This window comes from Varroa destructor, unplaced genomic scaffold (genome assembly GCF_002443255.2).
Source record: "Varroa destructor unplaced genomic scaffold, Vdes_3.0 BEIS01000001.1, whole genome shotgun sequence".
NCBI classification, from domain to species: domain Eukaryota; kingdom Metazoa; phylum Arthropoda; class Arachnida; order Mesostigmata; family Varroidae; genus Varroa; species Varroa destructor.
Genome location: NW_019211454.1, coordinates 38760072 through 38787802, shown reverse-complemented (window position 1 = coordinate 38787802; position 27731 = coordinate 38760072). Strand labels below are relative to the sequence as shown.

Below are 27731 nucleotides of genomic sequence, written 5' to 3'. Positions count from 1 at the left end.
GATCAGTGCTCGCCAGTGATTTCTGTGCTGCAGAGAGATTGAAAAGTTTCCAGCCCAAAGAAAAGCAATCAATAAGCATGGATCGTGCGAGTTACCGTATAGCAGCTTTTGTTCTCGGAAGCGGATAACGAAGACTAGATGGGTGTCAGAAAAAAGCAAAGCCAGCGAGCTTCAATTAGTTACAGATACTGGTCGGCCGCGATAACCATTCGTATAATAACGATCACCGTGTAGGCCTTTTATAGGCTACACATATTTGGTTCCTATGATTATACGTAATAGACATGCAAGAAGCATCGCAGTGAATTATGGCTACAAAATACATTTTCGACTATCCGATGGGAATAGTGTAACAAAACGCCTACGAAATATACGAGAAAAAAAACTGCACTCTGAGTGACGAAGACGTTTATTGTGTACAGGATTATCTTATGATGAAAAGTCACAATGAAGATAAAGCATTTCATACGTTTGTCTTACTAATACATCCCGGTCGGCATCGCTCCTCATCCGCCCATAAACGTAATAAATGTCCGTATCCGTTGTTCCAAATCAAATCCTATCGAGCGCAAGTCTAATTGCGCCGCCAGTGGAGCAGAAGCAATAGAAAACTCGAGATAGGATCGAACTTAGATTTAAACAAGTTAAAAGTCGAAAGCCGTCCTATTTTACTACATGCACTCACCAGCTAATAATAGCATTAGTAACTGTAAATAACAAGGATTCAACGAGACGTGAAACTATTGCTACCTGTCCGTGATGTTGGGCGCACGTAATGGTCTGTCTTCGTATCTAGTACCTGTTATTTTAGATACTGTATAGAACCCGAAAGCTTTTTTTTTTTTCACTCCACAATCGTGTAAAATTTCCCTGACATACTGCTACGCTGCGGATGTGTTCGCAGCGCACCAGAATTGTCAGACTGCGGCTGACGTTCTCCAAGTGCAACATGTTCAGCTGCTTATCTACAAACAAGAGGACGACTAAGAAAGGTGGAGAGAACGGGGAGCCATGAGGCACTGAAGGATTTTCGTTTTTCGACTCAGGCTCATCGGGCCTCAGTTGACCAGTCGAGGACGTCGCTGGCGGTCACCTCCCGACAAAGCTGCACGATTCTTAGCTGCATTGGATCTATGAAAAGTTGCTAATGACGAGACTCATGTAAGCATTTGACGCACTCATAACTGCAATGTGTTGAAAGCGAAGCGGAACTATATTAGGTGACAAAAACGCTTTTGTTTGCAAAATGTTTTGCATCTAAGTAGATGGGCAAAAAGTATATCCAGTGACCGCTGTGAGAAAGCGTAAGGCATTGATCGAGTGAAGCGACTGTAGTGAAACCTATAGTCCCATCGAAGAATTCAACAGGTGGAATAGTTGCTTTCAACAGCCAAGAACAAAATGTTTAGCTAAGACATATTCAAACCATTGTAATGGCTGATTTGTTATGAGGTAATTTCATGGTTGTTAAAAAGCACCGAATAGACGTACCTTTGAAAGCAGTTAAACCTCTCTTTACTCACTTAGCCGTGTTGTCTTGTAGTAATCTATATGAGACAGACATATTTATACGCTTTAATAACATTGGAACGCTTTTTTTTTATTCATTAAGCAAGCTTTAGCCATAACTAAATTGATTGAATAGGTTTAAGCTTTCGGCTAAACGACAGGCGACGTTTCGATATATTCGGCTTTTGAGTGGATTGTTTGATTCGTAAGCGGGAGAATGGGCAACCACATATAAGGTTTTTGCTTTAACCGAATTTGGATCTAGTAATCGCTTCCACTTTGGTACTTATATTATGTAACATTTCAATATATGGCCATGTAAATAGCCGTAAACAGATTCAACGTCGAATGCCGATAACAACGACCACACTAATACATTAGAGGCCCAACTTTTCTATCAGCTATCGTGAAATTTGAAAATTGTTTCAACTACAGTTACAGTCGAGTGGCCCTCGCAGTGGAGTGATGTCCTACATAAGAGTCTGTTGCTATAGGCCGGCATTAGGTGCACAGGATTAGGTGATTACACAGTTTAGAACAACAGTAGACTCTCTAGAGCAGAGTTTATAAGCTATGCCTAAATGATCTAAGCTTAGCACATATTTATGTCCAAATAGCAAACTCAATTATACAACGAAGCATGTGCATTAGGCGTAGTGAAGTTTTGCAAATACTGATGTCGCTGTTCAATAGACTTCCGGGCTGGCTCACCTTTGAGACAAATTACTGGAGGCTTTAGAATGAGTGCTCCTTTATATATGGTAGTACTTTTGTCTGTAAAGCAACATGTATTTCTCATTGACATATCAGCTCTATACGATGTCGAAATTAGCTCAGCTATATTACGGGCGTACACAGGAGTCGATAATAACCTCTGCCAAACGTAACCGTACGTGCCCTGTTGCCTTACCGTATCCCCGAGCTTGTATAGTAAGCCACTGCTTCGACGTAGGGATAGGTGGACATGATAAGCCATCTACACGAAAAAAGGCTCTAACGGCCTCGAAATCGTCCGCATCACTGACTATTCTTAACGCTAGCGGATTAGAGCAAGTGAACGATGGATCCAATACGACAATACGTCGTAATAAGATTTCATTGCTTTCCAAACGATTTCAGCTATCAGTCTCACTTCTTCGCTGTTATAAAAGCTACGAACGCACTCATAATTTAATTTTCCTTTGAGTACGATCCTTTACCTCGCACGAAACATTGCATAAGTTATTGCTTTTCGGCTGCTTCTCGCTATATAGAAACTCGAAAAATAACTTATTTAGCAATGTAGCTAGATACGTAGGCTGTGAACAGCCGTAGGCCAGACCCTAGCAGGCTATACTTACTGACATCATTTAACTTCTCTCATCACCAAATAACTATTGGGCACGAATAAAGCATAAAGGAAAAACTGGTACTAAATGAAAATGTAAAAGATTCTCGTCGGTCACAGAGTGACTTGACACTGGGAAATCTTGACGCTGATTCTTCGTGATCGTAATAGAGTTCAAAATTCAGTCGCCATTCAAGGAAGTTCGCCGACGGTCGGCACTTCTCGGATTGTTTCGGGAGCATAGAAGCCTAAGGAGGATCAACTCCCCATAGTCAAAACGGATGTTTCGAACGTGAAAGTTTATCCTTATTTTTTGAGGTATCAGATTAGGCCACGTGGTCATGGGCGAGGTAATTAAGAGCTTTTTGCATTTTAAGTTCTACATGAAACGCGGTGCTGCCGGACTACTTTAAAACACTTCCGCTACGGAGAGACAACATAAAAACCTATTTGTACCGAAGTACAGATATCCAATTTTACATATGTAATTTTAAATGAGGCTAGGTGAATTAGCTTTATTATTAATAACTCTAAAAATGACCTCCTGATTCTTTCCTAAATGGAACAAGTGTTGCCAGCTCCAAGCTAAATAAACCGGACGAGACAAAAGTCTAGGAGGGTCTCAATAATAATAATAATAATAAATAACACCTTTTCAAACTGCCAAGAGATTTTATCTGACACTATAGATCTCGTGTTCCATAGTAACTGCAGCGGACCTAAAAAATGCTTGATTGTCACGCCATATTAAATATTGCGCAATCAATTACCGTGGCATACAGAGGCATTTTTCGTGGATGGCGGCCGCATTTCGAATGCACTTACGTGCATCTTGAATCACAGCAAACAGACCTTTTTGGCTAGGGTGGCTGTTTGTGCCATTTCAGATACAGAGATATGTAAAATACTCTATTACACCAGAAAAGTGTTTTCGCAGGTATATCGAGAGTGGTATTGGCGAAAAGATTTCAATTTTAGGATATAATCTGGCATCATTGAACGATTACCTGTTTCAGCAACCATGGACACAAGCTCCCAGTTCTCCAGAATACTCTCAAGCATCGCAAAAAGAGACCTGTGCGTTCACAACGTAGTTGAACTCGATCGTGGTGCTATTGTCATGGCCAACAACCGTATTTGGGAATACATAATCGTTTTTGCTCTATTCAGAGAGTCACAGAACATGCTTTTCAAAGTTCACGTTAGCGTTAAACCCCGCCTAAAGAAATCGTGGCAGTAAATGAAAATTTACCGAATTCTTTGCTTTATAGTTCTCAAAACCAGTCAGCAACGGCAGTATTTACACGTTCTAGTTTAGTGTACTGCTACAGTTGTTTGACTGGCGGTAAATGGTAGACGACACCATTTGCCCCACCGGAGTTCCACCGTGCCGAGCTAGCCTTCCGTACTCGCACTCCTTTCGAGGGCAGGCCCGACCGGAACTTGAGTTTTTGGCCATCTGCCAGCTTACCTATATAGCTGTAACACTTCTTCAAAAAAAAAGAAGGGCAACTAAAAGTAACAGGAACTGTTTGGCCGGCAGGTCAAGTTTCTTGTCAAGCTAACGATAACTGTTTCGTAATCGAACGATGTTCTTGGAGCGGATCATTAGTGCAGGGCTCCGATAACGAGTGTGTTGCAAGTACTGGGTCGGCCCAGGGCTAGCTCGCTTAGCAGCAAAGACGAACAAATTAACTAAAGTTCGGTTCTTAGGTGGTGTAGGCTGACTTATTTTACTTTATTTATATATTGTTATTTATGATGAAATTTACTGAATGAGCCTTAGTAGCAGTTTCGGAATCAGATTGGCCTTTATCATGACCAGCGATCGAGCAAGCCAGCACCGCCCCATTGTCCTACCATCTAACGCATAATAATTCAACCTTATTTGGCTGACCTGTGCAAAATTTCAACGTTAGCTTGTAAACATGTTTGAACTGACCGAGCTCTGTACACGCAGAACTTTGTAATGTTTGTATAAGCATACATGTTGATCTGTTTGAGTATATCTGTGGTAGAAGCATGCGGTTTTACAATGAGTGACAGTAGACGAATGAGTGCTGACTCAAAGAATCAGTAAGCTTGGCTAAGCTAGATGTAACTAAACTTCTCCTCGAGGGCTACAAATTATATTGCCAAGACAAGAATAGCAGAGAGTTCAAACAGGTCAAAAGCCACCTTCGTTTGTTTGTGGACCGGTTCTGTTAATATACAACTCCGTATTTAAATGACTACAAGTGACTATGTTTTTTTTTATTCACAATTGTAATAATGTTACTTGTAAGCTCTTTCATAAGACAGTAGAACTAGTGTGTTTGATTTTCAAGCTCTTAATGCGTTATGTTTCCTTTCCATGGTGGCTATGCTAATATTACCGATCGACCGACTTTCGGCGGATTTGACATAAAAGTTATAAGTGGACCGCTTGAGACACTATCTTTCCCAGCGTTTAAAAACATTGAAAGGCTACGTGAGACAAAGGGGGCCCAGCGAGGAGGATCAAATACTTCGCTATGACCACGCGCTCATAAAAAGCACTTGCACAGTTAATGTAAACAGTAATAACTAATGCACCCCAAACAATGATGTTTACGATTGTCCCCAATAAATAACCTAACTATCGGCTGTTATTACCATTATCATGATCGCTTGGTGCACTCTCTAGCCTTATCTTCTCTCTCTGTCCAGTTATGATCCAATACTAATAAGAAAGAGTTATTAGTTTACCTGTACTTGTCATTAGTTGAACGTGCTATGGACAAAGCAGGGATACGTGTGTATCCAGTAAAAAAAAAATGCTAGATAACAATGCGCCACAATAGAAGGTAGTACGAGACGACGCCCTAACATGTCCACAGACATGGAACACGAGTAACAATAGCATACATATTATAGAGACATTTTGCAGACGTAGCACATACTCTGAACTGACGAACAAGGAAGAGGGTACTGACAGTGGATACATTTAGTGTATACGAAGAAGGTTTATAGTATACATAGGCCCTTATAAATTCGAAAGAGTTTTATAAATTAAACTGGGCTCGATACCCTAGACATTTAGTCAGACAATTTTGGCTTTCTCGATCATTGACTGCTCGTTCATGTCGCTGGCTGCTCGAAATGCATGTCTTACTTTAAGAGCCGTTGCTAATCCGCTAACAAACCAATCGCTGTCATTGGCCCAACTGAACTCTCGCGGCACACTCGACACAGCTAATAATCAACGTATCTAAACACAAATACTTTCTAATCTTTTTACTCTGACTCTGGAGTTTTCCCTCGTTCCGGCTCTGCCACATCCCCAGGTACCACCGCTATAGAAGCCATAAAGTGCGCGCGCGCGACCTTGTAACCACGCAAGCCTTATACGTCTCCCACCGGGTTTATCGTACCTCTTTTTATGGTAAAAATATTTTATTATAAGGTGAATATCCGTAAAAAAAATTTGCTGCCCATATTTGCGCTTGCGACCCGTGCTAAACTGGCTTATGATAGCGATCTTGCTACCGGCTTAATCATCAACAGAACAAACACTGAACAACGATATCCACATAGAAGCTCTCTCTGTTCATGTCGATGTCAGAAATGTTACCTTCAATACGTTTGCTCTTTTCGTAACGCCAGGTACACGACTAGCGCACTCGTACTCACGTAACTTAAATTATTAAGTTACGTGCTCAAAATGTTACGGTCGCCACGCCAAACGATATTACTCGCTGAGAGAAGAGAATACATATGATGAAGTGCACTTTGTTACTAGGTTATTACGTCTACAAAGCTTACAAATATGTCTCGCAGTAGTCCACCTATGCGAACGACTGATGATTATTAGAACATGGTTATCTATAATAAGAACATAGATAATACTAAAAAAATAATAACCAAAAAGCCGTTGTAATAAAAAAAATTTAAAAGAAAAGCTACGCTGTGTTCCTTACGATGGTCAGTATTTGAATTCATGCACAGACTGTTGAATCAAAGAGGCATCAAGATGCGACTCTATACCAGCTCTATACATATTCAGCCCTTATTCTTTTCTTGAAGCAATCTCCGGAGCATTCTGTGAATGTATTGTACTCTCTTCTAGTTATTAAAGATGCGCGAACTCAATCACAAGATTATACTTCAACTTGGCTTTCACGTTATTTAAATTTTTTTCTTCCGTCGTTTGAAAGCTTTTTCCTTCTAAATATTTCTTTAGCTTCAGGCCAAGAGAATAGTCACAAAGGCTAAATTTAAGAACATGGAAATTGAAATTTTTCTGCGCAAAACGCCGCGCGACGTGTGAGCCGATGCATCATCACGACGAAGGTCTTTCAATTTATTCTGTTAGTGTTCGAGCGTATCTGGGTGGCAAATTGCGCAATCTTCGTAAAGCCTTTCGGCGGTAGCCGTTAGCGATCGTATAACCATTGAGCACATATTCTTAATTCAGAGTTCTCTGATAGTTGACAACGCAGGTGAGAAGAAACCGGTTTTTTTTTAAAATTGGATTTTTCAACTTCATTTCTTTTAGACTCATCTTTAAAGCGGCACTGAGGTAACTGTACGTTTGCTTCATTTCATAAATGCATAGGTCATTGTAACAGAATGTTGAAGCGGATATGGTTCGTATTATGGTACGTTAAAGATCTTCTAAGAAATTTGTTGGCCTACATTGGTTTGTAGTTCATGCCTTTTTACACAACCATCATCGTAAGCCTTGCTTCATTTAACTGATGATTCATGGGAGATGCCTAACTCTTCTACAACAACCCTGCGAGTCATACGGTGATTTTGTTTAGGTGTTCGTCTGTATTCGCTGCGGGAAGATCTTTAGAATTTATTTTTAAAGCTCTTTCGTCCACAGCAAAATTGTTATTGACGCTCGGTATTAACTCAGACCCTAGCCTTCAACAGTAGTCACAACGCTACTTACGAACACTTCATTTTACTCTTAACGCAGACCAGGATGCACGTTTTCCAACACTTAATTTTCTTTTTTCAAGAAAAGCAAAGGTCACAGAGGATTGATTATTCAGTTCAAAACGATTGCGAAAAGCAGAGCGGATATTCAGACGCTCTGAGCTCGTCTTACAAATAATACACAGATAGGCGAGTGTGATGCCATAAGCCCGGTTACAGATTTTCTTTTAACCCGCAGAAGTGGAGAATTTTTCGTCGATGATTTTTTATCTAGTCATTATATAACTTGCTATAACAGACCGAATAAGCTTTGTTAGAAGGACGTAAAACTCGAAATATATATAGTATATCTGAGGCTAAACTACACTAAGGTTATTGAAACTAGCAGGCAAATACGTTACCCACTGAGCTATTAAGGGACAGCCTGAAGTATAGTAGGTAATCTGAACGTCCCTATGGGGCGAACGTATGTATATAGGATAATATCTGAGAAATTTTAAGGATATGCACTGGAATCAGCCACTTCCTTTTGCCTAGCCCCTCACTCACAATCCAGAGGGTTATTGTGACCTAATTTTTTGGAGACAAGGCTGCCATTGAATGGGTCTAAAGTTTTGTATTTCAATATGACATACTTATGTATTTCTCATACCTTACTTTTTATGTTCTATTGTACTCAAATTAATTTAAAAAAGATTGAACAGTATCTTGTTATCTCAATATGGTATATTAAAGCGCATATATACAATTTGGTCAGTAAACAGCCTGTACACAGAAAAAAAAATAGAACATGTAACAATGTTATATACAAAGAGGCCGATATTGCAAGCCTCAGATAGCTCGCATTCTCTATTAAATCAGTGGACGTGAAAACCATGTTCCACGTTTCAAAAAGGCTGTTTCAGCTCTTCTGAAACACGCTGACTTTGTCAGTCCGAACCTTATCGCATCAGGCCACGTAGTGCTCGCTGATACTGTGTGTAGACTGAAATCTATTAGCGCTAGTTGGGTTTTCGGTTTTATTTTTTTGTAGTGCGCCAGAACATTGCATAAGCATTAAGTGTCAATAGGCAAACCCCACGATAGTAAATAACAGGAAACACGCCGAATCTGGCTTATTAGTAAGGTCTGAAGCGCGTCTAGCAGCGTAATGGTGGTTATCTAGGGCCGGAACACATCTTCTTTCTGATTAAAACAAAAATGAATGCAGCCCGCCATACAAACGACATTGGGCAAAAAGAGTTATCCATTGGACATTGAAAACATGAAAGCGAGGCACAATAAACACTGGCAGCAATTCTTCAGGATATTAACCGTAGTACAAAACACTATTTACAACACTAGCAAAAAGATGTCTTTAGGAAGCTTGTAATTTGCTAGAAGCTATTTTAAGCGGCACGTACTTCCTCTTTCCTACCAATGCTTGTGTGAAGCTTCTGACGTTAAAAGTAAAAAAAAAGTTATTCAGCAGAAATGATAGTCCAACTGTGAAAACAGCTTGCAGATCTGAATTGCTAGCATCGCTTTTGTACTCAGCAAAAAATTAGTTTCAAACGCGATAATAGTTTATTAAGTTGGCGTGGCGACTAAGGGCGAACCTAAAACTTTTATTGATGGGGCAAAAGTCTATGTGATAGTTGTAAGTCCACTTCGGCTTTTGGCTAATATTCATTTCTGAAATACATTCGATGCTATTCATCGTGATATCATATTGGAAGAAGCAAGGGAGAGAGCGCTGGACCTCATTCCGGTAATGTGGCTCAGGCGCAGGGAACTTACTCCACTTACCGTAAGTCTACTTGAACCACCTTCTTTGGTCAATGATCTATCGTCGAGCGATCCGTTAGAACCAGCCTTCTTTTAGCTTTAGTGCTTCGAACTTGACCGTCGCTTTACAAAAGTTCTGTCAGTTTCTGGTACTTAGATGATGAACCTCAAGGTTGTACTATAGAAGGTTGCAGCCGATTTATTAGATGTAATACAGTTTGATGCAAGTGGTTTATGTACAACGGTCACTGAATGTGAAGTATCTTGTAGAAATCCACGTGAGAAACAAGTATGCATATGAGGCAACAACAGAGACACCCTTAGAGAGTCAGGCAGGTTAAGCAGGGACATCTGGAACTTTTAGGTGTACATATTCAAGATTCAAGGAACTCATAGCACTCACAAAAATTCCCAAAGCTAATACATCTCCGTTATATGGTTATACATGTACCCTGTGTACTGGATTTACTCATATATTGCGCACATAGACGTGGAAGAGAGCAGAAGAAGGCCTTGAGAGTGCGAGCCGCTACGGAATTTGTCCCAGTTTGCTGCGCGTTTCATCTGCGGTTCGGCCAACTCACTGGATCTTAAGCTGTGAACAGATAGATTCACGTCCCTTAAGGGATTATTCAGAACAGTACACTCTTTAACGTCTTCAGATGTAGTGTTATTACAAAAGACACCTTCTTCTTTTGATTTTCTTAGAAAAGATTGTTTTTAACCGCATGCGACCTTTTCAATCGTGTCTGATTCAACTTCGTTTCACGTCATCAACATATTAAAGTAGGACACTAAGCCTCAAGTTATTCCGTATGGTTTCTGGTTGAGGTTGCGGGCACCATTATGTGAGGCCTTTAAATGCATCTCCTGTGACGCCACGATAAGCAGGGACGGTTTGCATTGCTTAGCCTAGTACAGGGATCCAAGTAGAGTGACAAAACATAGTGCAGAATTAAATGAGATCATTCGAAGTATACAGGGCACAAAAGAAGGAGCTCTGATTTCTGAGTCAAGAAATCACCGAGCACTAAGTGCGAAAAGAAAGCCGGATGATGGTCTGAAGGCAAGTGCTTACATATAGTACCAAGCGTAACTGTCTCAGGTTGAATGAACCGTTTCCATGTTGATCACAGCACTTCCACCACTGAATACCTAACCAAATATGCAAAAAGGACGCCAATATCCATGATAGAGGCCTGTTCAATCCAATTTTAATGGAGATTATGGGTTCTGTTAGTGACTGATTGGAAACACTTAAGAATTAACTCTAAATCTGGGTGAAAAATGGGAAGGGGCATTAATAAGGCGTGTTTCATGATTATTATGATTTCCTTTAATAATAATAACTTTTATTGTTATATCTTATGAGAGTTCACAATGGGTTACGCAAAATGAGAATCTAGATTTTCTGCTTGTGGATCATATTTCTCGTGCGATCAAAAAGTGTCTCGATGCTGGAGACGCTCACGTGGGTCAAGAACGCAATGATGATGATAATGATGCAGTAGAAAATACACGTGAATCTACGCTACTGGTATTACTAGGGAGGCGGTAAGAGTGCGCAGCGAACGAAGAGCGAATTCTGAAGCACGAGTGAGCCACGTTCTGACCCGCGCAGCGTTAAAGGGTTGCTAGCTAAGAGTGATACGATGAGAAAGGTTGAGCGCGATGGTGGAAGGGTGATAAAGGGAACAAAACGATCGTTCTATTAACCTATTGCCACCGACGGAGAGTTTAATTAAGAGCTTCTGTGGCCTTCGGCAGAGAGGCCTGCAAACCGCCGAGACTCGCCGGCTCGATAAGCGCACAGGCGCAGGATTGGAAGCGACGCCAGCACCGCTCGCTATTAGTATAGCTAGGTCATTTGAGCCCAGCCGGCGTTGCTGGGCGCGATGCCGAGTAGTATCCACAAGCTTGATCGTAAAGCCCGACTCCCACATCGAGTTTTTCAATCCAAATTCCTTGGATTGCTATAGCCAACTGATTCGATGACGCACCTTCCGCGCACTACATTCATTTTTTTTGCTTCGGCAGATTACTCAACCTCCTCTGTTCTTCCTCCGTCTCTACGTTTTTAATTCTCTTACATAGCAAAACAGAACACGAGCGACTAACTCAAGCAAAGTGCAACATCTAGCCAAGTATCTCTATTTCGTTTGCAAAAAATACAGACGCCATGCCCGTACTCATGCAAAGAGACAAAAATCACCATACCCTTGTGCAGCACCGTATCTTTCTCTAGGCTACATTAACATCCATTTCCAAACGTACGTTACCTATAGCTAATTCGAATGCAAACGCACATGCGTACATATTACATGAAAATTATTACCGATTACAAAAAATATTATCCCGATTACATGAAAATCTATAGAAGTTTCGTGTGCTATAGATGAGTGGGTGGAAAACGGGAAACACAACCGCATACGCGAGTACACAGGCAAACCTAGATGGCAAAAAACCTGTATAAACAGATGCCATATGCAGAAGCAGCGACTTAATAATGACGTCGCTCGCCGCTAACTGCTAAAACCGTCTCGGAGAACAAATGCTGTGGTATATGCTGAGGTAATACGTCAGCTGGATGTTTTCTTGCAAACGGAGCGAACTCCAGGACGAATTTATACTTCACTGTTGCCTGCTTCAAACGTTATTGATTAAATAGGTTTAGCTGCAAAACAGATACGTTGGCTGTTAGGCGTTGCGATATAAATCCACAAGATGGCCATTGAGACAAATATTTCAGCCTATCATACAACACTTGGTACAAAAATAAAGACGACCTCCAATTAATAAGGATATATTTGACTTGTTTACAATTTAAAATCATTTCATGATGACTCATTTTTCCTTTAGGTCGATTAGAACTACGGCGGCAGGAGTTTGCAGAGAGTGTCACAAAATTTAATAGACATATGCACTGCGGCAGTTTAATCCACTCACATAATTGGATTCGCTGATCTGCTTCGAGCTAAAAGAGTTCCCCGAACCTTCCTCTAGTAGTGGCCTACCTGCTGTCCGGCTTCTGCTGTAGCTTATTCTGGTGACTAGCAATGAGAAGCTGAATTTGCTTCGTTCGAAAGCTTCGTTTAACGAAAAATTACCTTCGCAACACACGACAATCATCTGCATTCATACTTATTATTTTCCCCTTTCTCTACAGACTTGGTAACACTCATTACGTGGTGGTCATTACATCATGGCTCAATATATTAGCCGATTTTAAACGTATGCTGGAAAGTCGATATTACCTTACGATCATTCTTATTATAGTTATTATATTACACACTCTTGCTGCATAATCGGCACTGTCTCAGACACGCTAATATAACTAAGGTACTGCATAACACAAGCTCATTATCTTGACTTCGGGGAGTCGTGGCAAGAAGTTTACCGCTTGTACCAGACACGTTCGGTGTTTTGCGTCGCTAGCTGCAAAATGCCGTTGAGACGCTAAAACGATGAACTAGAAAGACCTTCATCATCTCGCCGCTAAATGGTTGGGCCTCATGCAGTGATCCGCACAGCAGTGAGTGGAAGGAGCAGCTTTACAGAAGAAGCTGATTGTTTGCCGTGACTGTTGCCGTTTTCACGAGAAACGGTGAGATAAAGAGAAGGACCAAAGGGCTATTCGAATAGCGCGAATGAGCCGCTCCATCGTCCTTACTTGCGTTGTTCAATGTAGTTACCTTCAACGCTGAGGCGCAAACGAACAGGATATTAGGCTACCCGAGACAGCAACGGCTGTCTCCTGGTAGAGAGTATTAATATGAAGTATTGTTGCCCGCTAGCTCTGGTTGATTGGCTAGGTTAACCTTAGTTATAGGCTTATAGTCAGCAGTGGGAGCTGCCGGCGTCCCCGGGGGAGAAATACTAAGCAAGCGGCCGCACTGGCCAAGTAGCTATCCCCAAGCGGCGACAATCGAAGCTTCTTTCTATTGCTGTCTTTGGTCGTTGTCCTTTTCAAAGTAATAGTTCATAATGTTCATCAATGCCTCGATGGCAGGACCCGACGAAAACAACGGGGCAAGAGAGGTAGCGAACCAAACAATAAGTAAATGATTAAACGAAAAGCAAAAAATACATCCATGGCAAAGGTTGGTAATCTAATAGCTGGATTTCCTGAGGCGGAACGCACATACGACTACGGCAAGCTGTCATATACATAAGAGCGGTACGCCGTAGCGATTCGTTTCCTATTAAGACATCAATGAGATTACAGAAACGTCCATAAAAACGTAGTATTTATATCGGAACATATATACATATATATAGCCTCATTAATGGGGAAAGATGCCTGAACTTGGAACAAGAGGAATTAGATGTTGTGCCGTGTTTTTTTTTTACATATTTAAAACACTCGATATATTTTTAAGCTTCAGATTATTTATCCTAAGTAACTGATAGTTCTACGGTATTTAATATTTTCGTAAAATTATGAAGCGAAAAGAAACTATGGCTGCATCCTAGGATTCCAAAAGGCATCGAATCATTATTGCTCCACGAAACACAAATGAGATTATTATAAGAGTCTAAAATTTGACTAAAAGTCACTGAAAGGCTTGTATCCCTTTCGAAAGACTGTTACGGGACTATCTGCAAAATAACTGATGGGTTCTCGACTATATGCACGTAGTAGATTAGCGTTAATCATTTACTCTCCATCGGAAAGATAACATCCGGTCTCGCGAACGTTTGTCTATATTCAGTTCACATTCTGCTCATTTAAAACCTATCTTTTACCTGTTCTACAAAAACAGGTTAATTGTAAGCTCTAATTGAAAGGCTTTTCACAGCTCGCCCACTCGAAAAGGCCAACCGTTTCACAGGTCATACGTAAAAGGGATTTAGCGCATTTTGTCATCAGGGTTCATCTTGACAAAAACAACCCTACTACGTGTTGCTAATTTCGTTTAACGGCAAAACGTTACACAATGGCACAGGCAGTAACATGCTTTGATGATTCGTACGCTTGTAATTAAAGAAATATAACTAGTATATGATTTAATAAGTCCAAACTTGGGTAAAGGTCAAAAGTATTTCAGACGGTAAGGAATTATAGTAGTGTTTCCATAGGGTCTGTTCGATCAAATCTGTCCAGTAGTAGCAAGGCAGGTATATATGGTGCATAGTTTGCAGTGTAACACTATAAATACAATCAAAAGAAGAATAGCTCTAAGCTCTATCATTCCATAATATTTATTAGCAGCAACTTATTAGGTACACAACAGTGCCTTATTTAGTTACTCATAACAAATACTTGGCAAACGGCATTATCAAATTTGCTTTTATGGTTTACGTATACGCCTATTGAGCGTATACTCATTTATTCACAGTTTCGACTGTGTCTCTCGAAGACACTCCTCGATATCTGCAGCGAGCGAAGTTGGTTTATCAGCTGGTCCGTACCGCTTTACCGGCGTACCTTGACGATTCACGAGGAATTTAGAAAAGTTCCATTGAATATCGTCGCCTTCATAGCCATGCTGTTCACTCTTTAAGAACTTGTACAGGGGCGAAGTAACGTCTCCGTTGACATCTACTTTCCTGAACAGGTCAAAAGTTACCTTGAAGTTTTGTGAGGTGAACTTTTTGATTTCTTCTTCCGGTGCTGGCTCTTGTGAACCAAACTGGTTGCATGGGAATCCTAAAACCGAAAGACCCTGGCCATAATATTTGTCATGGAGTTCCTGTAGACCAGCGTACTGTTTCGTAAAAGCACACTTTGATGCCACATTAACAATGAGACAAACCCTACCGTTGTACTTTTTTAGCGATACATCATTGCCATCAATGTCCTTCACAACAAAATCGTATATTGTAGCGTTCCGGAATAATAACGTAGACATTATCCGCTGTAGCTCGCAAACCCCACCTCCCGATTCGTCGAGTATACGGTGACTTTATTTTGAATCGAGAACGGATGCAACGACCAAACGCATTCGACTACCAACCGGAAGAAGCGCATCTCTTAGCACCAAAGACGCAAATCATCATGACAGGGTATAGCTGAAACGGCGGAATGTCTCGTCTGCTGCCACACGGACGCGATCCTATATCATAACAATGACGATGTCCCGGAAAGGAGAGAGTACGAAGATCGACACGGAACAAGTTACGAAATGCTTTCACTACGTTTGAACGACGGCACTATACACTAATCGTTGTCTTTTTAGCAAGTGCTGTTTAAAAAAAAACAACGCTCCGAGCAACGGTAACTTGGCTTTGTAAGTTAGGTGCTACCCTCGAGATTATGTATTGGATTCATTAATGTTTTTCGATGTGTTGCTGTATGCGTACGATACTAAGAAGGAGTTTCAAATTAGTCTAGTAGGATGTCACGTTGAACTTTACGCCAAAGTTACATACACCTTTACGCAATAACAGTAATGGTTATATGATTTGCATCGGTTCAAGTGTTATTCACGGGTTACTGTGATTACAATTATATAAACGGTATTAGCTGATGTAGTGCATGTTGTACAGAGTCGAGTGAAAGGAACTCTGAAAAGCAAAGCATCTTGTCTGGAACTTAAGAAAATTACCAAAACAGTAAGGCCTGCCCATAACTAGTCATAGTGACAATAACGATTTAAATCGGAGCCCTATTTAGCCCGAACCCATCGCAAATATAGAGATACGAACGTGCTTTTGCCAATCTCACAGTATAGAAGATAAGTAATGAAGATCTACTTCAATGCATGATTTTTCAAGCCATCGAATTATCCTTCGTATGCTTCAATTCGACTACTCGTCGCCGTCCTAAGTGGCTTTAATTGTGGTTTACTTTTAAGCGATCGTTTGTGTATTCAAAGCCGTCGTAATTCTCTATAAAAAGCGGTGCTCTATGAGTTACGTACCGCTTTCGGAAATACTTATCTTCTTCGATCTTTTTCGCAGTCATTAGTATAGGCGGTAAGTTAAACGTTCGAAGTGCGCAATATAGTTGAAGTGCTTATAACGAGTGGTTAGAAGTGCATGCACGGGGTTAGCGGTCAGAATCGGTCACTGATTTAATCCGTATGAGCTATATATTGAAGCGCGTTTTACTGTTTGCACATAGCGGTTGCTATGTGACGTAACACGTCGATGCTCTCGTCGAGCAACATCAAAGAAAAGCTTAGGGTAGGTGGAAGCGTCACTAACTAAGCAGGTCTTCTTAAGTCGAATTAAGTTTCTAAGATAGTAGGGCTAAGTTTAAAAAGGTACAATTACCTCGATGTGGCGTTTCGGTAACTCATTAATATATCAGCTGTATGGCTATTGTCGAACTACGAAGCCGTATTACACCCATAGTTAACAAACAGTAACAAAGACAATCGAGCCTTGAAAATAACGCACCCACTGGATCCCTACGATTAATTACCAGCTCTCAATTATAGAATAAACTAAATATCTAATAAATAATTTATAGAACTTGATCATACGTTTGGGCCAATTAGAGATAACAGCAGTTATGTACAGTAGAATGACAATTTACATGAATCATCGGAGACATTTCTCTTATCCTATTTGAACTCCGAATAGATAGCTTCTATCTCTATTATCAGTGGAGATGGACGAAGATTTATAAATAGCAACTAATTAAGTGTATCTATCTAAGTGATCTTTGAATAGTCCAATTGGTTCTTTGCCTTTTATAAGCGTATTGACATAAATGAACTGCACTCTTTTCTTCGTCGCTTCAAGTTACTATCTTTGGTCTATACGATGTGTATGATGTATAGATCTAAGTTATAAATAGGCCTCTATTCTATATAGATTTTCACAAATGATTTTTGTTTGGGTAAGACTTTCAGGTATGCCCTGCTATTTGACCTCTAAGAGCAATTCGATTTTCGTCTATTCTAATTGCAGCTCATAGTACGATCATATTATAATAAAGTAGGATAAAATAGGGTTCATTTAGTTTGATTGACGCTTCCCAGTGTTGCTGTTCTATCTACCGGCAATGCACAAATCTAATCAGGTCCCTCCGTAACGTTCAGCTTTATAGTAGTGGCAGGAAATGTGAAACAAGAAAAAAGCCATTTGTCGAAAAATTACTGATTAAATGTTAATAACTACTTAATAAATAATAACACGTTCCGCTAACTAAAACTAGTAATTTTCAATTGTATGGACGTCCAACGAACGCTATGACGTTGCCATAGTGAATATAAGTTAGTGTAAAAAGAACTTCAATTAGACGTATTGGATATCATGCATGCAATTTCTACTAAAAAATGGCATGGAAGTATTCGCATTGTTTTCCGCATCGATTTTGGGCATACCCCATCCACAAACCTCTGATTAGTGTGAGAGAATGGCGCCGGTGGTTGAAAACGTTATCTGCGAGCGCTCGCTAGGATTAAGAGGGAACTTTTGGCGCTGCGTCTCTAACGCCCCTGGGCAAATATTTTTGAAAATGTGTAAATGAGTAACGATTTCGAAGACCAAAATATGAGCTAGTTAAGTGACTTCCAAAGTACCAATTTTGTTGATTGCTTTCTTCGAGGAAGGACGTTTATGATTAATAAAGAAAAGATATCAACGGGAACTTTGTTTTATGTCTAAGACGTGTCAATTACTGCTATTTTGATTTACTGGGTGAAAATATTTCGAGTGGTTTTATTATTTCAGTTTTCTTCATTTCTACACAGACAGGACATGGAGTGATTTATTAAATTATTCGACGGTTTTCGTTTAATGTTTTAACGCTGTATTCTCCAATTTATTTATTGTATTTTAGTACTATTACTAGTCGTTTATTTTATGCGAACAGGTTCTCAGGGTCATCAATTTTTTTAGATATAACTTTTCTCGATTCTTTATTTTTCCTTCTTTTTTTTTTTTTTTTTGTTTAATTATTAATATCTAACAGAAATTTGAACTAGCATGGTAGCATACTCGTTACTTGTGGTTACGAATAACAACGCACTTACGCATTATCCAGCGAAACCGAGTTACCATCTCTTTATTTGTTGATGGCTAATATCATATAGCTCAGAAAGGCTTTTTGTCTGGCCAGCCGTTGCCGCCTGTTTTGTCCAGGCCACAAGTTTTTACCCTAAACATTTATCCCAAACATACGACTATTACCACTCAAAAACGGCTTGCTATGATGAAACATAGCACCCTAACCCGAAGAACATACCGTAGACATGAAGACTGACTTCGAGTTTTAAACTTTTAAAAAAAATCGTTCTTAGGTGGGCCCGTATCTCTTAACTATTGGGCTTAACCGTCTTTACCGTAGAGAAAACAATTTTTTTTTCGCCGTACGCAAACCAAATTTTAGATGTTTCCCCACCTCTAGGACCTCGAAAAGTGGGTGTCACGAACTTATTTCTACTCGACGTACCCATCTTTGAAGTCCCAATTCAAGTTAGAAAAATTGTCACTTGGACAAAGCGATATTTTTCAAAGCACAAAGAACTTTTGGATACCATATAACGCCAAACATAACAAATAGCAAACGAAAAATTAAAAAAAGCGAGCCAATAAATAAAGCAGACCAATTTTTCGAGTAAACTAACACATGGCTCATTTGACACTTTAAAAATATAATTGTAACTTCCAACTTACGCGTTTATGTGATAAAAGTATTAAAATCAAAAAAATTAGCGCCTACACACGAGCCGCAAGTCTAATATGACCTTCCTTGCGAAACGAATGTATTCAATAAGATTATGTGCACTACTGAATCTATGTAGATAAAGACAAACATTCGAATGGTCGAAATTGTATGTAGACATTTGCGTTTATAAACGCTAAATCGTTCTATATTGGATACGACCCTCCGTTAGTATCCTGTAGCATTCAACCTGTGGACTCCTTTGCGTTATCTATTCAGTGGACAACGCTCGATTGGCTCTTATATTCATTCATGTCAAGATCCAAGCATTGGGATGGGTGAACGGAGATGTATTGCGCGCGTGTTATGTACTGCAAGAAGAAGCAACGGCCAACAACTGCTACAAACGTAGCAGGGAGTTCGTCATAAGCCCGTACATCGGTATTTTACCAGGCCAGCTGCTGACAAATATACCATGGTGGTATACGACTAAAGGCTATACATCGCACTGAGTAAGAATGTACGTCTCATTTAGTTGTCAAGATAACATACAATCTACAGCTTACGAAATATGTGACACGAGATATACAATGATGAAAGGCCATAGCCTTTTTGACTTTCAGCATAGAGCTTTACCGCCTGCTCATATAAATCTTCGATGTTATAAAATAGATGATTTACTTCCGCGTCGTTGGGAAGTTTATCGAACTTCGTTTCGACTTCAGAGAATTGCCCTCAGCTGTTTGTATCTCCCATATAAACAGGGCAACATTTCTTAAGATAAGACGCCAAATGTGGTTACATAGGCTGGCACGCATATGAAAGAGCATTAGGGAAATTTGGAAAAGTACTATTCTGCGTTCCTTGGATATATAGGATGTAGAGAAAAAAGCCAATAGAAAAGAGCTGGAAATGATTTTTTTTTTAGAAATATTTTTATTTTTCTCTAAGTTTACCTCTGAATTCTAACCTTTTTCACAGACTAAGTTCTTTAAAAGTTTACGCCATCAATACTTATAACCTTCTCCCATTTAGATGGTAACTTGCTTAGCTAGCAGTCTATCTAGAGACTACGATACAAGTGCCTATAAAGTCCACAAGGGCAATTTCGACGTAATTAAATTTTTTAAAGAAAATCGTCGATATTCTTAATGTCTAGCTAATATGATGCTTAGCAAAAAAACGCAAAGTGTGACTTCTGCATTTTTAGCACCGTGATTCTTGCAATGTGCACGAGCTTATCTTTGTTCATTAATTTTGGCTGCCTAATGCGGAATCTCTCCACTATCTCCGTCAGTGTTCGACATTTTGCCTTAATCGACAAACCTGTCTATTTCGAGTTTTACGTTCAGCATCGCCATTAGACATTCCATCAAACGGCTCCCAGCACGACATGAAGGGTGTCTTTGCCTGGATTCAGCCGACATGTTTCTAAGGTTAGCAGGCAAATACGTTACCCCCCTAAACTAACAAGGGGACAGCCTCGATCAAGAACCTAAAACTCGATAGAGTTGCAGGATAGTACCTGCATATGACCGCCAAAGAGATACAATAAGCTATTGCAGCTGCATATTTGCCTTAGCGTAATGTCCCGCCGGCTCAATTGCATCATTACATTCTGACAGTCTGCGACTGTTATAGAGAATCAATTTTTTATTACAAGTTACAAGGATGGGCCACAATTTGTAACATGGAAGCAGAACGAAGCGAAGGTTTCTATAGCATTGCTTTTTGATACCAGCTCAGATCATGCGGCGCACATTTGTCTGATTTTTTTACCTCTGAGTTTAAACGTGAGTCCGAATATTCAGGCATTTTGTGATGGCATGGCTTATATAACAGATCCAAGATCTTCGTTATTCTCCTTTACGGGAGTTCTTCCACGAGACCCATTTTCAAATTCAAAATGTTTTTTTTTTTGCCAATTCTTTTTTACCCAACAGCTAACGGTATTTTTAGTAGTAAAACCTTTAAAGAATATAGGGCTTACACGGCGAGCTGTTTCCGCCAATGCAGTTCCAAGGTGAAATCCCTATTTGTAAGCTGCTCGAATTTTCTGCTTTCCCATGGCTTACTACAAGCCATCCACCAAAAGCCGAAATAACGATATTCGAATGCACGATCTTGTATCTTAAGAAGTACAAGCACAACCTCAATATCAAAAACATTTCAATATAAGATTAATATTTGTTACGCTTTATACCAAGGGATATATATATACCAAATGCAGTAAGTACGCATAAGCTCGATAGTATTGTGCTTGTTATATGATGTTGTTCATTTTATCGTTCACTACAGTATCTTAAACACAGGCAACTGCGCCCCAAAGCCCCTAAGATAGTGCTTTTTACTATGCGTTTCTCCTGTATCATCAATAGCCGCTGCGACCAAGTGATCCGCGGAGTATTCGGGTTTACAGAGACTTTACTTCGCTTTGCGCATGTACAAAGAAGCCTTAAGTTAGCACGTTTCTCATTTGACTCATTTTTGGCAATGCGAAATTATAGTTTTGTTTCGCTTACTACAAGCTATAATCAATATTTGTTTGCTATTTCGTGCAATATTCATACATAAATATAGGGCGGGTCACGTAAATGGGTCTGATTTTATTTGGGTTATATATTCCTTACTGCTGAAATAAGTTTATAATAGCTCGCAATACATGCAAGGATTATGCTTATTGAAGCTTGGCCAGTACAAAATGGATAATTTTATCGCTATACTTATTCCCGCTGCCATAATGGTTAAAGTAGTCAACTACCTATCGTTTGTTACATTATGATTGCTGATTTTCCCTCCATAGTCATTACATGCTAGTCAAGCTCTTATTGTATCGCTCCATACTCTATTAAAAAATCAGGAAAAAAACAACTGGCAGCAAAAAATGCAGTACTCACCCTTTGCTAAGAAATTATTGATCTCCTTTTAATTATTTTCACTGGAGGCTGAAAGCAGAAGAAGGGGTCCAGTCTGCTAGCTGTGTAAGAAACATGTATCGGTCTGCCAACGGAAAAGAAATGATAATTAACGACACTACGTACTGTTATGAGATCGTTCGACGGTGATGCCTGTGTATATAGTTTATTTTACTGCGAGTCCGCGATTTCTCCGACTTACCGTTCAAAGCAGCTTCAGCCACAATATCCGCGGTTCAGTTCATAAGCACGGCAGCTCAGAGCCAATACCTAGGTAAGTCTGTCTACTTAGCTGACATCGTCGGTTTACGAAGTTGAACACGTGTCTAACTATGCGTCCGTACCACCATTAGCATAAACAATCATAAAAAGTCAGATGCGATGTTTTGATTGTATGTACAAGAAATCTACACAGTTAGCTGAAGATCGTTGAACGAGGCAGAAAACCGAAAATGTTTGTTTCAGAGCTCTATTTGGTAATCGACTTGTTTCTAACTTGTTCATTTTTACGAATATGAAATCTCCACCTAACCCAAAGTTGCCAAACAGCAAACAAGGTAGTAAATAAAAGCCAATAACTCTATCATGTTCGATTGTTTTCATCTAAATGGAAGGAAACGTTCATATTCAAGAGGTGACAAAAATATTTAGAGATGTACTTTATTCGACTACAGCGTTTAGAGCGTATGGATAAATTTCTTCGTCAAGGATCCTCATTATCAACACAATAGGGTGTACTAGATGCGGCAAGAATAACATAGATACGGACTATTTTTTGACCACACCTAATTTAGGTCCCATTCACACCTACGACAAGGACCAAAAATCAGCAATGATCTGTCGAGATATATGGCCAATAAAAATGACATCATGAGCCATCTGCAGTCACTGCAATATGCACCACATTTTACAACTCTGATGAATTTGTATGACAAGCAAATTTATACTATAGAAAGCATACTTTAGCTTCAATCAGATTGTAGCCTATAGCCGTTCATACAAATGTTTATAACCATTAAATATTTAGCTCCTCGTTAACGTGCTTTCAGTTGATAGTTCCGTCGGGCTTATATAATTTCAAAGCCTATGCAAAGACCGAAGTACAAAAGGTCTTAGAACTAAGACACGTCTAACATTGTGCTTATCTTTGTGCATATCACGTACGTACTTCTATTGGTCACTGACCTCTTCTGTGTATTGAACTCGAATCAATGGAAACCATTTTTACGAGAGGTCCGACTCGCCTTTCCACTTTGCCTACGACGTCCTAATAGCGCATTTCCGTGAACGAGGCTTTGTGAAAAATGTCATGGAAAACTATACATGTTCACAGGGCTCGTCGGATCTCCGTTATCATGCACCACTACTAATTGTCGCGTTTCGCACATTACCCCTGGCACCCACTCACTACTTCCGATTTTAATAAAGGAAAATCTCAAGACTCAAGTCTGTAGTAGCTTCACGAATAACTTTCATCGGACCCAGCAAGAAAATATCGATACGTCTCAAGTGATAAGCGGCTTTTGAGTGTTAGCTCCGGTTGTACTGCTTGACTGGTTCCGATTAATTTCAGCAGCTAATTTTTTAATATCCGTCTTAATCGCCTACGCTGACTGTAACTGGATAATAATGACAACGATGCCCAGATCGTACTTGTCTTCGAGACCTATCTTTTTTCTGTTCATGCGGCGCAGTCCTGCGGGCCGTTTGATTTGACACAACCGAAAACGGGGTCCGTCGAAAAATACGCTCTTCTATGTTTTGAAAAATAACAACGTGCCAGCTGGACTCAAGATGCATAGCTCGGACGAAACAAGAAATAAGTTTATTATGTTTACGCTGCCCTCAAATCGTACGTCTATGTAATCAGAATACTGAGCAGATACAGCAAAACACTTGTTCATACTTTTGTCATAGCGGCGACATTTTAGGTTTCGTAGTCACAACTATACCAATTCATTTTCTTTCACAAAATGAGTTTTCGAATGCTCTACCATCGATTCTCACACTTTCCGGCAATTTAGCCTACCGCTCCATAAATCGCAACGGCCAACCTTATCCGGAGGCATACAACGTAAACGAAGACCCGGCATCTGCATGCTAATTCTAGACGCTATTTATTCTGCTTACTGTAGACAAATTACGTACCTTACATAAATTACTCAAACACAAATTAGAAATACCATCTGGTACTACGTGCGTTACTCTCGGACTCTCGATTCACACTACATTACGCAAAGGCGATCTCACGAAAGACCTGTTTAAAGTGATACCAGAGTAACAAGTGTTCGCCTACATATGCAATCCGAATGATCTTCGTAGCATACGTCTACACATATTGATGGAGCCAGGCGCAAGCACGGTTCGTGAAAGGCAGCAATCGTAGATAGGAGCGCACCGACAATGATTATTATTTCGGGAAACACATTGCTAATTAATGGAAGTGTCCTATCTTTCTGGCCGCTTTCGAGGCACCACTTGCTGAATCTAAGTTAAAAGCTGTAAGCTATGTAACAGCGCTAGCACTGAGTATATGGCGATGTACACCATTAGGTCATATAGGGTGGAAATCTATTTTTGAAGCTAGCTATTGTACGATAGATCCTTGTAGCGCAACATATAATAGATAACAATGAGGCGTGAGGAAAAATTATGGAAATCTAGTCAAAACGGATTTAAAGGGCACACCGTCATTATTGAACTCCGGTTGCTGCATCTTTAATTCCTTAATAACTAGGTGGCAACTAGGAGCAGTTGTTGAAAACGCTTATCATCCAATGGTTAATGCAAAAGAGAAATTTCCATTCAGGTACAAGGTTTATACCCGCTCCGATTTGTAATCCATTAAACAATGCCTCTGTAATATAAGTAACGACAGTTAGCTTCGATGGTCTACTATCGTTAAAATCGACTTCAAGGAGAACTTGATATTTTCTTCTTCTAATTCATACAAACTTTAGATACGCTGCCTTACCTTAAGCATAACTCTCGAACCCTTAATACCGTAATTCATTTTTACTAAATGCTTCCACTTGATGTTTATAGCCGACGCCACGGCTTCCTGTAGACGTATAAAACTTCTGACGTAAAGAGAGTATGCGTAAGACAGCTGGCAAAGTGGGCGTAGCCATTTCCTAAAAGTGCTGAAAAAAATTAGCGTATACCAGAACCTAGCAATGCAAAAAGATAGATAGGTCATAAATACTTATCGATAGATAAATATAGTTCAATTTATTTCGCATGACTATGTGAGAACAAACGACGTCTTCGTTTACTGATTGGCCTCTAGAAGGGGCGGAAATTCATTCACTTCTGACAGAATGTCTGCGAAAAGCCTTAAGCGCTAACGAAGCACAAAAAAATACGTACTTACTCCAAATATACCGGGCGTTGTTTGAGGCTCATTACACTGAGCTACAGGCCTGGAAAGTAACAGGACAAAATTTCGACATCTGAATGGCTCTCGCTGGATTGTTTGTTCGTAGGCTCAAAAAAAGCTAGCAGAAAAACTTTAGACAGGTTGTAGCGAACTATTATTTTCCGAAGTAATCGTCCACTTTAGATAGTAGCAAGCTTGCCATTTCCATCGGCCGCTTAATCGTCTCATAATTTGCATTAGAACTAATTGTAAGTGGGTATATGGGAACAATCTGCCTAGAACTAACAGATGCTGAAGTAAACGTTACTGTGGGCTACTGTTATTATCAAGTGGGACATTTCTCAGATCGATCAGAAATAGCAGAAGTTGTTTGTTTGTGTAAAATACTTTTTCGATTGAAGACTTTCACCGATTTGCATCATCAATGCACACTATCCGACCACAAAGTAGTATATTTATATTAATCTAGATTTTAAAACCTATACCTAGAATTTATGAAGGTGATGTTTATGAGCTTTGCCGTGAGCGCGACATAATCTTTGTCGACTGTTCATTGATTACTTTACCATGTATCGTTTCCAATTTTCAAACTCTACTATGAGATCTGATCGTTTACCACACTGCTGTAGTATTGTTTGCTCGGTATGATCGCACTGGAACACAGTTTAAATGCTCTGACTCAAATCAAAGTCCATGTCAGCTTCACTAATTCGATTCCTTGAACAATTATCGAGAGTTTGAACAATTATTGCGAGACATATTTGGTCTTCTGTGCAATCATCTATTATGTATGTCTGTATATACCTGACCATTTTTATTTGTAACAAATGTGAATGAATCGTAGTATGCGTCTAGTTACATGAATTTTCCAAATATAAATGTCACGACCTCTCCTTAGGTTAGGCCGTTTCTGCATTTACAAACAGAGTTTTGGAATACTCATAACAACGTGAATTAATGAATGAAGTAAAGCTTTTTTTTCTGTAAGGTTAAATTAATTTTCATTGCTTTCCGTTGGTTGTTTAATGTTGGCAAATTAGGTGAAGTTTAGCGAACTTGTGCACTATCATCAAAGCTATTTCTTCGCGCGGTGTAAGAACGTCCTGTCAGCCTATTTGTGTTTCCGGCATGTAAATGTTCCTTCAACATTACTTTAGTCACATTCAGGTCAGGGGTGCTTCATATATTGCTGTGTGCAAGCAAGCGAGCGTGCTGAACGTATCCAAACCTCTAAAATAGTCATATGTAACGACTAACAGGCGGTAAAGTAGGGCGTCCAGGTCCAAGAAATGACTGCTTCGAGTTGTGCGGAAGGCAACCTGTGTATTCCTTTCAGGTTGTCACCCGGGAAAAGGGTTATCGCGTTTGTTAGTATAATCTGTTACGGAGTTCCAGCGAACGTCTATCCACTCAAAAGCCAAGTAGTTGTTTTAATATTAGGCTTTAAAAAGCATAGGACAAAGCACGACGATCTGAAGTCACGTAACCGCATACCACTTAGTCTTATTAAAAGTTTAAGCGTTTTCGCAATACGATGTGAACCTCGTTAAAAAAAAGTACATTTTCACCCAGTAGTGTATTAACTGTCGAGCTTCATGAAAACCATTTGGAGCGCCCTCTGTTGACTAAGGTACAAAGTTGGTGCGAGCGCTAGATTTCAACCTCAGCCACCGGTGGCGCCACAGGTATCGCGCGTTAAGTAGTCTGACATCCGGTTCCCAAACCAAATCTACAGAGAAGATTAAGTTGCATGTGCACCTTAGCAAACCTAGTCTAGCTTCATTTCCACTAGCCCTTTCTCTAGCCAAGTGACATGCAGGACAAGCTTACTTCAGGACCTACTCCTACCTTATAGCTGCGCTTGGGCAAGAAAGGGAACTAGCGAGGCGACCAGTGGTTAGTTCGCACACAATGGGTCTACTACTCGCTTTCACTACCACGTTACTACGAGGCTGTGAATAGATTATAATTGTGGCAAAAACCGCACGAAAGAACGGGTTTAGGGTAGAGGTTAACAAAAATCGTCATTTATTTGTTCATTGTACCTAAGCCTACTTAGGCGACACATAATTATTATTATACAACTATAAAAAGTTTTGGAACTGTATTTATTTGCTTGCGTTTCTGTGAGTTCCAGTACTTTCCTTGTAATAGAACGTAAACAAGCTGTGGGCGCTATTGCATATCGGCTTGCAGTAGAGTTAGATGGAATGTCTTTTTTGCTTCGTTATGAAGAAAATAGGATGATTTTTTTTGTTTTCGTTATCAGTTTTCATACGGCCGCTATGCATAAATAGATGACACTTATATTTGGTATAGGCAACCGTCTGAAGGACTTCGAAAACCTCTTCACCGGAAAGGTGAAAACCG

General features: G+C 39.9%; 2 protein-coding genes across 4 annotated transcripts in view; one reads left to right on the top strand and one right to left on the bottom strand.

Annotated features, from left to right (window-relative positions):
• LOC111244815 (voltage-dependent calcium channel type A subunit alpha-1-like) overlaps positions 1–27731 on the top strand; it is a 190395-nt gene that overhangs the window by 25844 nt on the left and 136820 nt on the right. The gene's annotated exons all lie outside the window — the stretch shown is intronic.
• LOC111249643 (glutathione peroxidase-like) lies at positions 14686–26925 on the bottom strand. Of its 2 annotated transcripts, XM_086974702.1 has the most exons (5): positions 26619–26925; positions 25356–25404; positions 24957–25125; positions 21965–24839; positions 15357–15564 (listed from the first exon to the last, which is right to left on the bottom strand). In XM_086974702.1, the coding sequence occupies exons 2-4, from the start codon at positions 25385–25387 to the stop codon at positions 24801–24803; spliced, it is 240 nt and encodes a 79-aa protein (XP_086830828.1). In that variant the 5' UTR covers positions 25388–25404; positions 26619–26925; the 3' UTR covers positions 15357–15564; positions 21965–24800. The 2 variants fall into 2 exon arrangements, with proteins under 2 accessions (XP_022659489.1, XP_086830828.1); XM_022803754.2 differs by lacking the exons at positions 24957–25125; positions 25356–25404; positions 26619–26925 and having other exon boundaries at positions 14686–15564; positions 21965–22203.

Coding starts and splice junctions, on each gene's coding strand:
- LOC111249643 (XM_022803754.2), bottom strand. CDS start 15,360: ATGTCTACGTTATTATTCCGGAACGCTACAATATACGATTTTGTTGTG.